Source organism: Canis lupus, chromosome 33, assembly GCF_003254725.2.
Source record: "Canis lupus dingo isolate Sandy chromosome 33, ASM325472v2, whole genome shotgun sequence".
NCBI classification, from domain to species: Eukaryota; Metazoa; Chordata; class Mammalia; order Carnivora; family Canidae; genus Canis; species Canis lupus.
In genome coordinates this window covers 27,153,608-27,169,651 of record NC_064275.1, presented here as the reverse complement: position 1 = coordinate 27,169,651, position 16,044 = coordinate 27,153,608, and the positions used below count along the sequence as shown (strand labels likewise).

Sequence of the window (16,044 nt, the reverse complement as noted above, 5' to 3'; positions counted from 1 at the left end):
CTGCCTGTGCCTCTGCTTCTCTCTCTTTCTCTATCTGTCATGAATAAATAAATAAGATCTTTTAAAAAAAATAACAATTTATTGGCATATAATTTTCATAATATTCTCTTATAATTGCTTATATTTCTGTGGTGTTGCTTGTTATTTCTCCTCTCTCTTTTGTGATTATGTTTTGGTCCTTTCTCTTTTCTTTTTGAGAAGTCTGGCTAGAGGTTTATAAATTTTATTAATTTTTTTCAGATAACCAGCTCCTGGTTTCATTAATCTGTTTTTTTAGCTTTTATATCTCTTACTTTTACATTAATCTTTATTATTTCCCTTCTGCTGGCTTTAGACTTTATTTGTTCTTCTTTTTCTAGCTCCTTTAGGTATAAGATTAAATTATTTATTTGAGATTTTTTTTTTTTATTCTTGAGGAAGGCCTGTGTTATTAAATACTTCCCTCTTAGGACTGCTTTTGCTACATCCCAGAGGTTTTGGACCATTGTGTTTTCATTTTCATTTGTTTCCATGTATTTTTTAAATGTCTTCTTCAATTTCCTAGTTGACCCATTCATTCTTTAGTAACATGTTGTTTAACCTCCATGTGTTTGTGGTCTTTCCAAATGTTTTCTTTTGGTTGACTTCAAATTTCATAGCTGTTATGGTCAAAAAATATGCATGGTATGATCTCAATCTTTTTCTCCTTGTTGAGGTCTATATGTGACCTAGTGTGTGATCTATTCTGGAAAATGTCCCATGTGCACTTGAAAAGAATGTGTATTCTGCTGCTTTGGGATGAAATGTTCTGAATATATCTGTTAAGTCCATCTAGTCCAGTGTGTCATTGAAAGCCATTGTTTCCTTGTTGATTTTCCGCTTGGATAAGCTGTCCATTGATGTAAATGGGGTGTTAAAGTCCCCTACTGTTATTGTATTATCAATGAGTTCTTTTATGTTTGTTATTAATTATTTTATACATTTGGGTGTTCCCAAGTTGGGGTCATAAATTGTAAATACAATTATTGTATCTTCTTGTTGAATAGTCTCCTTTATTATGATACAGTACATAACTTTGGTTTAAAGTTTAGTTTGGGGGCTTCTGGGTGGCTCAGTTGGTTAAGTGTCTGCCTTTGGCTCAAGTCATGATCTTAGGGTCCTGAGATTGAGCTCCATGTCTGGCTCCACACTCAGCAGGGAGTTAGCTTCTCCCTCTCCTTCTGCCCCTCCCCCTGCTCATGATCTCTCTCAAATAAATGAAATCTTAAAAAAAATAAAACACTTAAAAGAAAAGTCTAGCTTGTCCATATAAATATTGCTACTCTCTGGCTTTCTTTTGAATCCAGTTGCATGATAGATATTTCTCCATCCCCTCACTTTCTTCCTTTCTTTTTTTTCTTTTTTTTTTTAGAGAGATTTCACTTATTTATTTATGAGAGGCAGGAACATAGGCAGAGGGAGAAGCAGGCTCCCTGGAGGGACCCTGATGTGGGACTCGATCCCAGGACTCCGGGATCACGACCTGAGCCAAAGGCACTCAACCACTGAGCCACCCAGACTCCCCTCTTTCTTTCTTTAAAAGATTTATTCATTTACCTTAGAGAGTGTGTGCAAGTGGGAGGAGGGGCAGAGGGAGAGAATCTTTAAGTAGACTCCCCACTGAGCGCAGAGCCACAAATAGGGCTTGACCCCACTATCCATGAGATCATGACCTGAGTCGAAACCAAGAGTCTGACAATCGCCTGAGCCACCCAGGTGCCCCCCTCCATCCCCTCACTTTCAATCTGCAGGTGTCTTAAGATCCAAAATGAATCTCTTATTTTTTTAATCCATTTTGACACCTTATGTCTTTTGATTGAAGTGTTTAGTCCATTTACATTCAGAGTAATTATTGGCAGATATGTGCTTAGTGCCATTTTATTACTTGTTTTGTTATTGTTTCTAGAGATTTTCTCTGTTCCTTTCTAGCCTTTGTCACTTTTGGTCTTTCTTTCCCACTCAAAGAGTCCCCTTTAATATTTCTTGCAGGGCTGGTTTTGTGTTCACGAACTCCTTTAGTTTTTGTTTGTCTGGGAAGCTCTTTATCTCTCCTTCTACTCTGAATGACAGCTTTGCTGGATAGAGTGTTGTTGGCTGCAGATTTTTCCCATTCAGTATGTTGGATATATCATGCCACTCTCTTTTGGCCTGCCAAGTTTCCGTGGAGAGATCTGTAGCTAGCCTTATGGGTCTTCCCTTGTAAGTTAAGGACTTGTTTTGTCTTGCTGCTTTTAGAATTTTTCCTATCACTGTATTTTGTAATTTAACTACAATATGTCTTTGTGTTGCTCTGCTTTTGTTGATTTTGATGGGAGTTCTCTCTGCCTCCTAGATGTCTGTTTCCTTCCCCAGATCAGGGAAATTTTCAGCTTTTATTTCCTTAAATAAACCTTCTTCCCCTTTTTCTCTCTTCTTCTGGGACTGCTATAATACAAATGTTATTAACATTTAATGGAGTCACTGAGTTCCCTAAGTCTACTCTTGTGATCCATCATTTTTCTTCCCCTTTTTTGTTCAGCATCATTATTTTTTTCATAATTGTATCTTCTGTATCACTTATTTGTTTCTCTGCTTCTTCCATACCTGTGGTCCAGATGGTTTCACATCCCAGATACTACATTTTTCATTTCTGCCAGATGGCGTTTTAACTCTTGTATCTGTGGTAAGGGCCTCCCTGAAGTCTTCCATTCTTTTCTCAAGTCCAGCAAGTATCCCTGTGATTATTGTTTTTTAATTTTCCATTAGGCACATATTTGTTTCTTTTTCTTTTTATCTGTTTTGATTCAATCTCTGACCATGATCTTTTCTTGTTTTTTTCTTTTGGGATGAATTCCTCCATTGTGGCATTTTGTCTAGGTCTCTATCTTCTTGTGTTAGAAAAGCTGTCCTGAGAGTAATGGCTCTCTGAGGAAGAGGTCACGTAGTGTCTAGTCCAGAGCCTGGTGCTTCAGGGAGTGTCTCTGGTGTGTGCTGCGTGCATTTCTGCCACTGTGTTTTGGTTGCTCTGTTCCTCAGGTCATTTGTCTGCAGAGGTTCTCCTTACCTGCTGTGGGCAGTGTTTGAACCTTGGCCAGAGCGTGGCAAGTTTTAAGTAGGTATCTCTGGTTTGCTTGTTAAATGAGACTTGATGCTACTTCCACTAGAACTCTATGGTTGGTAGACGTGGTGTGTGCCAGGGTTTGTGCTGGTCTTCTGGGAAGGGACCTGCTGTGCTGGTCCTTAAACAGACTTGCCCGAGAAAAGCAGTACCAGCAGAATGTACAGCAGGACTTAGTGTAAGCAGGTTAGGCAGCCGGTGTTGGTGATGAATTGGTTTATGCTGAGGGGTGGGAGAGGGAAATGGCACCAGCCACTCCCTTTGTCCCCAGAGAGGGGAGTCTGTACTTGCTGCTCTAAGGGGGCCCTCTCAGAAGAGTGGATAATTTCCCCTTGTGTATCCTATGCATTTTTTAGATTGCTCTTTTTATGGTGTCCATGTCTGGGTTACTTGCCTACTGAAGCAGCGTAGTGCACTTTGGGCTCTATTCCAGCCAAGCCTGCCGACTTGTAAAACTCCAAACTTTGGGGGCCTGGTGTGGTAAAGACCTGCACTGGTCTTCTGGAGGAGGGTCTTCTGCACTGGGACTGATGCAGGTTTGACCCAGAAAGGCAGTCATGCCAGAGGACAGGGGGTGTGGATTTGGAGCAAGCTGGTCAAACAGGCAATGTCCTGGTTAGCCGCCCTCAGCAGGTGTTTCTGCCTTTGCTGAGGGGTGGGGAGGGAAGTGGAGCCCACTGGCTCTTTTGTCCATGGAGAGGCAACCACCTCTCACAGATGTGCTTCAAGAAGTAGGAACAGTCGCTCCTTATGCCCCTTTGGGGGTCCTCAGATCATATTTTCTGCCCTGGGTTACTTGCCTTCCTTTACTCCAGGAGTAGGGCGACACCCTCAGATCTCTATCCCAGCCAAACCCAGGGACCTCTGGGCTTAAAGAAGTTTAAAAAACTGGTTGTAAAAAATTCATGAAAGTCAACCCCTTCTCATTTTCCCAGCCAATGGCTTTGGAGAAGTATTCGCCTTGCACAAACCCCTGTACGCTCTAGTCTATCTCAGTTTTCTCTGCGACCAAGGCTCCCTCCCCTCTGCAGCAACCTGTTTCTCCCCCAAACCTCTTCTCTGCACTTCCTACCTTCCTTGATGTGGCCTCTTCTCTCCCTCTGGTTGTACAGTTTATCAGTCCTTAGATCAATTTCTTGGGTGTTCAGAATGATTTGATAGTTATCCAGCTGTGTTCAAGGGACAAGGCAAGCCTAGGGTGGTCCTACTATGCCACCATCTTAGCTTTCCTCCTCCCCCCAGTAAAATCTGTAATGGATATTTTTCTTTCTGTTTAGGAACTATTTGGATATTATGCTTCTGTGATTCCATCATAATGTATTTTTTGAAGTTTTCTATGTAGGTATTTTCCCTAGTGCAAACAGTGCTGTAGTAAAAATCTTATGCATGTCTTTGTGCATGTGTGTGAGCATTTTGTAGATTATAGCTGTAGAATTATTATTTTTTTTAAAGATTTTATTTATTTATTCATGAGAGACACACACAGAGAGAAAGAGGGGAACAGAGACACAGGCAGAGGGAGAAGCAGGCTCCATGCAGGGAGCCCGATGCGGGACTCAATCCCGGGACTCCAGGATCATGCCCTGAACCAATGGCAGGCACTAAACCTCTGAGCCACCCAGGGATCCCTAGCTGTAGAATTATTGAGTCAAAGGATATATACAGTTGGAATTTTGCCAGATATTGTCAAATTGTGCTTATGAATCGTAGAGTTGAAAATAATAGAAAAAAATAATAGTAATAGAAAAAAATAATAGTACCAGAGGAAAAGATGAGACCTATTTGTTTCTTTGTTATTTATTCTTGGGATCTTTTCCTAAGCCTGACAAAACTCAGATGCCACAAAGGAAGACATAATAAAATTTGTCCTCAGAATTTTTTTTCATTTTCTGCACAGCAAAATTGTAAACACATTTAAAAATGCATCAACAAAATGGGGGAAACTTTTCATAATACAGGATATGACAGAGGCTTAATTTTCTTAATATATAAATAGCTCTTACAAAGCAGTAAGAAAAATACAGAACACATATTTCGTAAAAGTGTCATCTTCACCAAAGTAATTTTGAAAAAAGTCACTCTGAAAAAAAAAAAAGAAAAAGAAAAAAGTCACTCTGATTCCCCTATGAATAAACAGTAGGGGTGGGAAAAAGAGGCCAAAATGGGACGTGGGGAGATGGGTGGTTGCCATTCTACATAGCTAATCTCTTTCTGGTCTCTGCTCATTTACTTTATTGTTCCCTTGAGAGCATGTATTGCTATTAATAATAACTTGTTTGTTATCAGCTCTTTGAGAGCAGAGACCATGTCTGACCAGATTCTAATACCCTGCCTCACACTTAGTAAGACTTCACTCGAGGCTGCATTTGTTAAATGAATGTACTATATACTTTTTTTTTTTAAGATTTTTTATTTATTTATTCATAGAGACAGAGAGAGAGAGAGAGGGGCAGAGACACAGGCAGAGGGAGAAGCAGGCATCATACAGAGAGCCTGATGTGGGACTCGATCCAGGGTCTCCAGGATCACGCCCTGGGCTGCAGGCGGCGCTAAACCGCTGCGCCACAGGGGCTGCTCTGTGCTGTATATTTTTATAGCCATTAAAGAGAATGTGATAGATCTTTGTGCTGATACATATTGATCTAATGGCGGGGGGAGGACATGATTAGAAACAATGGGTACAGTATGATTCATGTCTTTAAATAAATATGTTATATGCACAAGTATTTTTCCAGAAAGATCTCAAAGTTAGTAATAGTGATTGCCTTTGGGAGGAGAGTGAAGGTAGGGTGGGCTGGAAGATTCTTCATTGAGAATCATTTGGTATGTCATGACGTTTGAATTTTTTTTTACCTTATGCATGAATTATTCTTTCATTAATAAGGGTAAAAAAATTTTTTAATGCCCCAGATATCAACTGAGGAAGAAAGATATGACCAATGCATCAAATTTTAAAAATATATTTAGTATTTACCTAGAACTGCTCAAATATATAATGGTAAAGCAAAATCAATAAATTCCAGATCTTTTTCAAAAACAGATCTTTTCTAACTTTGTGCTTTTTAAATTTGGGCAACAATTATTTGATCTGCTTTGTCTTGCAGTGTTTTCCCTTCAGTCATTGAACAAGTCCCTGCAAAACCAATTACAGGAGTCACTGAAGAGCCAGGAATTACTACAGAATAAAAATGAGGAACTTTTAAAAGTGATTGAAAATCAGAAAGATGAAAACAAAAAATTTGCTGGTATGTTTAAAGAGAAAGATCAAACTTTACTTGAAAATAAACAGCAATTTGACATTGAGACAACAAGAATAAAAATTGGTATGTATTTGAACTGTAGTTATGGTCACATTTTTTAGAAAGGATGAGGAAACTGAAACTTTCTTGTGGTTTCAGAATTGGAGGAAGCCTTAGTCAATTTGAAAAGCTCCCAGTTTAAGTTAGAAGCTGCTGAAAAGGAAAATCAAATATTGGGAATAACATTACGTCAACGTGATGCTGAAGTAACTCGCCTGAGAGAATTAACCAGGTAATTTTGACTTCATTTGAATAACATGCCTCTTGTCAGATTATTTATAGACTTCAAAAATCATTTTAGACTTGCTCTTTTTCCCTCTTTCCTCTTATTTTGTCAGTAATTTCTAATGATGTTTTCTTCTGCTCTAATTAGGTTTAGAAATGCCAAGCCTGGCTCGGTGCTTTTTAAGCCATGTGATTCCTGGAAAAGGGTGCTTGTAAGGAGCTTCAGCTTTTTAAAAGTAAGCTGAAGACTAACTTAGCAAATGGAGAGGAGCCCTCTGGCTCTGAAGCCAGAGAGACCTGAAAATCCCAGCTCTAGCATGTACTAGCTGTGTGACTTTAAGCAAGTTATTTACCCTCTCTAAACCTCAGCTGTAAAATGGGGCATGATTAGGGTTGATAGGAACACTAAGAAATCATTCCCATGAGGCCCTGATCACAGATGCCCTCATGCCAGATGATCCTAGGAAAGTCACTTAGCCTCTTTGAGTCCCAGTGATTTCATCACGAAAGTGAGGGAGTTGGCAGGAATCCCTAAGAGCCCTTGCTTCCCTAACATGTCTTTTCTCAAATAAATAAAATCACACCACTCAATTTTTATATGATATTTACTTTCAGAGTTCAGTTTTCTCTTGAAACATTTGTTAAGAATTGGATTTCTAACTACTTATTTAAATCCCAGAGGAGAAGTCAGCGATTTTAGGCCTGAATATCATCAGACGTGGCCCTGCATTTACATGATCCTGCAAGTTCATCATTCCAAATATAAAACAATTTTGAATATAAAACAATCTCCTTTATATTTCAAATGAGAAGGTCTGTTTTGAATTATGAACTTTTAGGGAAATAGATGAAATAATGATACATATGTATGTATATAATACTTAATTTACTAGTTTTGCAAACATTTGAAATGATTCTATATAAGCTATGTTAATATATAAATACTGCATTTTTCTCACATTAATATTTCATTCAAACTTTTATTGAACAATGGGGAAGAGCAAAAGACACTTGTATATACATGTTGTGCTATAATTAATTAGGCTCTAGTCAGAGTTTCTAAAATGTTGGCTTATACCATTCTTGTGAGAGAATGTAAAGTGAGAGAATGCCCCTCCTTATGAAAGCCTTTATAAAGTTGCCAAAGAAAAGTATCTCCTCTTTTTTTGAGGAGTAATTTTGGGATGAAAACTCTGTTATTATCGAGTATTTATGGTAAAAGAAACCAGTCACAAAAGACCACATATTGTATGATTCCACTTAATATAAAATGTTCAGAATAGGCAACCCCATGGAAACAAAAAATAGATTAGTGGTTACCAGGGACTGGGAGAAGAAGAGAAGAGGGGAGTGAGTGCTAATGGGAATAGAGTTTCCTTCTAGGGTAATGAAAATGTTCTAAAGTTGGATAGAGGTAATGATTATATAACTCTCTGAATATACTAAAGACAACTCAATTATATACTTTAAAGGCGTGAATTTTATAGTATATAAATTATATTTCAATAAACAATAAATTTTATTTCAATAAACTTATAAACTCAAGTTTATATTTCAATAAACTCAATGCATGTGGTGTAGAGTCCATGTGGAAAAGAAAAGTAGGATAGCAAGTCAGCATGGTCAGGTTCCATGAGCAGTTGTGTAGGTGTCCCTGGGAACATCTCAGTATAAGGGGCATGGCGCTTAGCCTCTAGCAGGAATTGAAGCAGACGATCTAGTTGCCTGAGAATTTGCTTTTCTTCTCAGTCTTTACTTCATACCACTAAACCTAGCTCCTTGATGAGCATGAAATAAGAAGCTGATGTTATCTTTTATTTACAATGTACTTTGATATTTTTTCCCCCAAATCTTCTCTCCCATATCTATTTTATTTGTCCTTGTCTATGATGGAAAGATTTTAATATCTGCATATTCATAGATGGAGAAACTGAGACCAGGCAAGTTAAATATTAAAGTTAATAATGGATCTGGGACTAGAACGCACACCTCTTAATCCTAGTCAGGTTTTCTCTCACTCTTGCACATGGCATGTCCTTCACTAAAATAGCTTATTCCTGGTAACAACTCCATGTGTAATTTAGTCTAAGTGAACCTTAGCATTTTTTTTTTTTTTTTGCCTGAGAGATGTAAAGATGAATAGATGGATTCATTTGTTTATTCATTTATTCAATAAACATTTATTATATATCATGTTCTAAATATATATGTGTTAAATACAAAAATATGTAATCTTAGTTTATTTATGAATATCCATATCATCAAGCTTTTAGCTTTTAGCTTGATGATGGATATACGAAGATACATGCTTTTTTAAGAATAAACTCACTAAATACTATTTAACATGTGCATTTGTGAAGAAAATTGATACTAAAAATGTAAGGACAGTTTTCATAGCAAGTAATAGTATAATTATTATAGAAATTAGCATCAATGAAGCCCCAGGAAATGAAGGGACTTCGCTTGACTTTATGGCCAGTCAGTGCCCAAGCTGGCACCGGAGCCAAGATTTTAGATTCCCTCTTTAACCTTGCTTCCTGTTTTGAAAATCACAGCTTCTCTCTGACAGAAAAGGACATGTTTTTAAAAGATTGTTCTACCTTTGTACCTGCTCATTCTTTGAAAATCACAATCTGCCTTTTGTAGTGTTTTTTTGGAATGAGAATGATTCACTTGCAACTAGAGCCTTTTCTTAACATTCACTGTAACATATAAGCATAGGAGATGAAAAAGGTCTTTACTTCTTGTATATTATCTGCTTTTAGGAAAGACTGTGTCTAAAATGTTAAATGTAAATGTTTTGCTTTCCTTAAGACTCTCAAGAGTTTCCTGTCAGTTTTTTTCTCCATTGTTATCAAGGACCTTTGCTTTTTATGCTGGGCATAAATCCTATGTCACGACTACTAGGTCACCCATTAGATTAAATAGTCTCTATAAATGATTATAGAAACATAGTGGGCAAGCTTAGCACAGTACTTAGTACTACCCCTATGTTTTCTGAAGATTCAGTAACAGCTTCAAAATCTAAGCATACCCACAGACGGCAAATTTTGTTTTGTCAAAACAAAACAAAAAGTTCATATTTGAGCTTAATTGCATCTAAATTCACCCATGCTGGTGATTTATGGTATGTTTGGTGATATCCTGTGCAGTTTAGTTAATTAGGAATAACTCCAATACTAGAGCTGGGCTTCTGTGACCACTTTTACTTTTGACAAAGGGTAAAGCAGCAGCCCCTGCCAGTATAGCTAAATCTTCAGCTGGCCTCCTCCTTCTTCCCTGTAGTCACACACTCAGTAAGGCAGATGTGTGTTTTTTGTATGTGTTTTAAATAATCTCTTAAAGATTTCACAAAATTTCTGAATGCCTTTCTCAGACAGTTGGGGAGAAATAATGGGACTAGAAGGTGCATGTATTTATTCTAAACAAATACCCTAAACTATCTCTCTCTTCCTTTTCTAACCCTCAGTAACTTTGAAATACACCCTTATCACTTTTTCAAAATTTCACTATAACACACGTTATAAAACCATTAAAATGTGAGGAAAATGCATGTTTTCAGTGAACATGTGGTATTCTAATAGCTTCTAAGAACACTCTTATAAGTGCTGATACTTATTTAAGTTAGTATACTCTTATAAATAACTGAGAAAGAACCTTAAATTTCTTATTATAAAGATATGTCAGCTTTCTAAGCATTAAAAAATCAGTGTGTTTAGGTATATCCCAAATAACAGAAACAGAAATGTATCCACTTCATAGCTATTGAGGTATTCATATTGCTTCTTTATAATTTTGACATATTGTCATTTCTTACAGAGATTTTTCTTTTATTTATTTATTTATTTATTTTTTAATTTTTATTTATTTGTGATAGTCACAGAGAGAGAGAATGAGGCAGAGACACAGGCAGAGGGAGAAGCAGGCTCCATGCACCGGGAGCCCGACGTGGGATTTGATCCTGGGTCTCCAGGATCGCGCCCTGGGCCAAAGGCAGGCGCCAAACCGCTGCGCCACCCAGGAATCCCAGAGATTTTTCTTTTAGCTTCAGAGACAATGATTCATATTCTGTTTAAATCAGAAGTTTAGTGATTACTATTAATTTCCAGAGATGAAACATGTTAATGTCGTTGTCCCTTTCTTCCTTTCTTCATCACTGATTTTGTTCACAGCAAAGATAATATTTTTATTTAAGTCTGGAAAGAAACCTTAACATAAGTATTGCTTTTCTAAAAACACATAAAAATGAAAATTCCAGGGATCCCTGGGTGGCGCAGCGGTTTGGCGCCTGCCTTTGGCCCAGGGCGCGATCCTGGAGACCCGGGATCAAATCCCACATCGGGCTCCCGGTGCCTGGAGCTGCTTCTCCCTCTGCCTGTGTCTCTGCCTCTCTCTCTCTCTCTCTGTGACTATCATAAATTAAAAAAAAAAAAGAAAAGAAAAGAAAAAAAAAGATAAAAATGAAAATTCCAGTATGTAGTCTGCTGGAATTAATAAGTGGGTGATTATTCATTACAGCATTTTTTAAAAGGTATGTTCATAGCATATATTTTTTGTCTTTTAATAATAGCTCATTAGCTTCTTGAGAGAGGTATGAGAAAAAGTGGTAGGAGACCTTGCCATTTGGAGAGCAATCAGAACTCAAAATAGGTTTAAGATGACAGCATAAGCCAGGTTGGAAAAAAATTAGTTTTTCCTTCTGTAGGAAAAAAAAATCACTCATTTTATATCCAGAGGTAAATCACTGCTGTAGTATAAAGATTTCCTTGTGGTATTTTGTTTGGATATGCATGACTGTTTCTACAAAAATAGCAATGTATCTATGTTACTTACGGACTGCTCTTTTGAGTTTAATCTTAAATAATGAACATTTCTCCATCAGGAAATATTCCTTACAACACAACCATAAATGGCTGTAGTGCAACAAAGCATAATTTATCTAAATCATTCTACTGTGTTTAAAGATAGAGATACTAAATCCATCTATTTTCTATTATAAATTATATATTTATAAGTATATCTTTGGGTACTGCCTCTTGGCTCATATATGTAGAATAAATTCCTAGAAGTGCAAATCAGTGGGCCATACAGATATTTGGGACTTCTGATGTTTTGCCAGTTTGCTCTCCAGAAGGGTTATGCTAGCGTATGCTCCCACTACGTTTGAAGAGGACCTGCCTCTTCAAGCTTCTCTGACAGTAGGCATTATTCTTATTTTACCATGGTAATTTGATAGGCCAAAAAAGAAAAACATCATTTTAAAAATTGGAATTTCTCTGGTTAGAAGGTGAACTTTTTAAAACATCCCTACTGGCTACTTGTAATCTTTTAAAATTACTCTTTGATGTCCTTTGTATTTTTTTTAAAAATTGACATATTTCTTTTTTTATTGATATGTAAGAATCTATACATGATTCAATTCAAAAGGACCAAAAGCTTGGTATAAAATGGCTCTAGGGATCCCTGGGTGGCGCAGCGGTTTGGCGCCTGCCTTTGGCCCAGGGCGCGATCCTGGAGACCCCGGATCGAGTCCCACGTCGGGCTCCCGGTGCATGGAGCCTGCTTCTCCCTCTGCCTATGTCTCTGCCTCTCTCTCTCTCTCTCTCTCTCTCTCTCTCTCTGTGACTATCATAAATAAATAAAAATTAAAAAAAAATTTAAAAAAAAAAAAATAAAAAAAATAAAATGGCTCTAATAGGACTAATAATAAAAGCTGCCATCAAACGAACACCTCTATAGCCTGAAGTGGTGCTGAACACTTGGCCTTCACATTTTATTATTTTATCTTATTTAATGTTCATTGTAATTCCAAAAGTCTTCATTTTGCAATCGAGGAACTGGAGATTCAGAAAGGTTGAATGACTTGCCCAAGATCACAGCTAGTGATAGGATTTTATTCCATTTCTGACTTCAAATCCTGAGTGTTTTTTCTAATATCACACTTCTCTTGGTACCTAGTTGTTGCTCATTCCTAATTATACCAGGTAATTATCTCTGTCCTTTTTTCTCAGTATTGTTTCCCAGTGTCCTTTGCATGTATACTTAAATAGAAAGAATTTAATTACTAACAGAATCCACACCATTCTTGCAATGTTGCTTAAGAACAAAGTATTTCATACCCTAAGAGAAAAAAATTTCTGAACCTGTATTTTTCAATATCATAGTACTAGATTTGATACAGACCAAGATCTCCTTAATTATTTGTTATTGCAATTTACTCATTCCAGAGTGCACTCTGTGATTTTGTGCTTTTAGTTGCTTTTTTCAGTGTTATAAACCAGGCCAGGCGCTTGCTTCAAATTCTTTTAAAGATGAGGTATAAATAAATAAATGAAAGAAACAGATAAAACAAAGAATAATTGGTGTACTAAATTCTTCTTAACAGAACTTTACAGAGCAGTATGGCAAGGCTTCTCTCAGATCTTAGCATGGACAGTGCTCGCTGCAAGTCTGGGAATCTTACCAAAGCACTTCTGAACATTTATGAAAAACAACCTCAACATGACCCAATCCCAGCTCATACTTCCATAATGAGCTACCTAAGTAAGTTAGAAACAGATCACAATTTTACACATTCAGAGCCACTTTCTGCGGTTAACACTGAGGAGAACATAGAGCCAGATAGACCTTATGAAAATGCTCTGCCCTCCAAAGGCCCTCAACAGAGTAATACAAAGAGCATGGAGGAAGCATCAGCCCCTGGGATCATTCCTACCCTTTCAAAACAGGATTTGGTGGAGGACAGCGAAATTACAACTCTAATAGATGATGGGTGTAATCTGGATAATACAATTTACATTCCATTTGCTAGAAGCACATCTAAAAAGAAATCACCACTATCTAAGAGATTATCCCCTCAGCCACAGATCACTGTGGCTTCACCACAGCTGGTCGGCAACAGTGGATGTGTCTCTGAGAAAGAAAATAAATCGTGTGCACCTGGAGTTGGTTCCTCTTCCAAAAAGGAAGCAGAAGATGCACCTGAGAAACTTCCCAGAACAGCCGATATGAAAGACAAGCAGCTCCTCAAGAAAATAAAAGAAGCCATCTGCAAGATCCCTGCTGCCCCTGAGGAGCCACCAGAACTCGCTGCGGGTCATGGCCCCTCCACTTGTCAGAGCAGCAGCTTTCAAGTGAGAAGTAGTGCTGTCTCTGATGGTAGCTTTTTAAATTCTGACTTAATGTCTGACTGGAGCATCTCTTCTTTTTCAACATTCACTTCTCGTGATGAACAAGACTTCCGCAATGGCCTTGCAGCACTGGATGCCAATATTGCTAGACTCCAGAAGTCCTTAAGGACTGGTCTTCTGGAGAAATGAACTCGGAAGAAAAACGATTGAGTGCTTCTCTTTAAGAATAGAACATGGCTACATTGAATGTATATTTTCAATTTCTTTAGAGAAATGATATTTTATATTATACTAATTATGTATGATAATTGTATGAATAATAAATTTATTATTGGACTATATTGGCAGTCTGGAGCTTATATGTACAAGCTGTCTTAAGAAATTGACATTTGTTAAGAGAAGAAAGTTGTCGATAAATGGGAAAGTATTGTAAGTAATATTTTATTTTAGAACATCACCCTTAGAGGTCTTTATTTACCCTGCTGGGCTGAGGGTCCAGGTCAGAAGGATTCTCTGGTTGTCCTAAAGGATAGTGAAAAGGGCGTCTCTGGGTACAATTTATCATATTCAAGTTAGAGTTTCTTTTCTCTTTCCGGATTCTTGTTTGTTTTTTAATGGCATTGTGTTTTTATATGGGATGCTCTATGCTGCAGGCTAGTGTTGTTGGTGAGATATAAATATTTCTTGTAAGAAAAAAAATGCCAGTATGTCCATTTCTTAAAAAACATTGATTGGTCCAAGAAAATGTAAATAACATCCTGAATTAGCAAATGGTTTCTGAAAACCTTGGCGTTTTTATTTATTTTTATCCTGAATGGATGTTTAAGACCTTTAAAAAATAAAGTCAGACTGATAAAGAAATGCTAATAGATAAGTCTTAACTTGAGAAGTTTGATTTTTTTTTAAATAAATGAGAGATGTTTGTTTTTTGTCCTTATTATATTTGAACATAAAGGAGTTTTTAAATCTTTTCTTTGGTTTTTTTAAGGTTTTTATTTATTTGGGAAGCCTGGATAGCTCAGTGGTTGAGCATCTTCCTTCCGCTCAGGGATGATCCTGGGTCTGGTGATCAAGTCCCGCATGGGGCTCCCTGCATGGAGCCTGCTTCTCCCTCTGCCTGTGTCTCTGCCTGTCTCTGTATGTCTCTCATGAATAAATAAAATCTTAAAAGAAAAAAAGATTTTTATTTATTCGTTTGAGAGAGCATGTACATGAGCAGGGGGGCAGGTGGGGGAGAGAGAGAAGCAGATTCTCCAGCCAACAAGGAGCCTGATGCTGGGCACAATCCCAGGACCCTGAGATCCTGACCTGAGCCAAAGGGAGACGCTTAGCTCCCTGAGCCGTTGAAATGCCGCAAGGAGTTGTAAATCTTGCACTGGTTATAATTCTCCCTTTCCCAATGTAATTCCTTTTCAGCCCTTTAGCTAAGAACATCCTTTATTTTATAAATAATATAAACGAAATTAGTCTCTGCTTCTCTGTACTAGTACTTCTTAACTACTCAGTATCACCTCGTCCATGTAAGCAGCATATTCAGGCTGCTAGGAGACTGAGGGTTATGCGATCACTAATACTTCATAATCACCTGCCGGTGTCTTTATGCATGGTTCTTGGGCAGGCTTCAGCATTAAAGTGTTCTGCTGGCACCGGGACCTTTTCTTAAGTGTTGGTGCTACAACTTCTGAAGGACCCAGATACAATCTCTTTGACATGTTCAGATTTTACAGATAGAGATTTCTTTCTTTTTTTTTTTTAAGATTTTATTTTATTTATTTATTCATGAGAGACAGAGCGAGAGGCAGGGACACAGGCAGAGGGAGAAGCAGGCTCCATGCAGGGAGCCTGACATGGGACTCGATCCTGGGACCCCGGGATCACGCCCTGAGCCAAAGGTGGTGCTAAACCACTGAGCCACCCAGGAGTCCCTAGATAAGGATGTCTTAAGTCTAAAAATATTAAATGAATTTTTAGGGTTTTTTCATAGAATTTTCCATTAATATTTCTAATGTTTCTTCCAGTGTTCATAAATTAATTCATTGGTGTATTTGGAGGTAACAAGCCACAACTCTTCAGCAACGTAAATTACAAAGCACAGTTTAGAGATATAAAATACATCAAGGAAGATAACTGTGTCATCTATCTATTCCCATATGAATTGTTACTCATATGCAGAAGTAAAATCTTAAGATTATTATATGATAATACAAGGAGAACATTGTATTTTGCCCTTAAAATAGAAATGAGTATTCTTTCATGCAAAGAAAATTATTAAATG

General features: G+C 37.5%; 1 protein-coding gene across 4 annotated transcripts in view; it reads left to right on the top strand.

Moving 5' to 3' along the window:
- CCDC14 (coiled-coil domain containing 14) overlaps nt 1–14,110 on the top strand; it is a 51,260-nt gene extending 37,150 nt beyond the window's left edge. For 2 of the 4 annotated variants that reach the window (XM_035710016.2, XM_025474969.3), the window contains 3 exons: nt 6,220–6,438; nt 6,514–6,646; nt 13,025–14,110. In XM_035710016.2, the coding sequence (XP_035565909.1) occupies nt 6,220–6,438; nt 6,514–6,646; nt 13,025–13,958 (1,286 nt within the window). In that variant the 3' untranslated portion in view covers nt 13,959–14,110. Of the gene's footprint in view, nt 1–6,219; nt 6,439–6,512; nt 6,647–6,787; nt 6,876–13,024 lie in introns of those variants that run through there. The other 2 variants (XM_049105399.1, XM_049105400.1) reach the window with 2 other exon arrangements.
- The last annotated feature ends 1,934 nt before the right edge of the window (nt 14,111–16,044 follow it).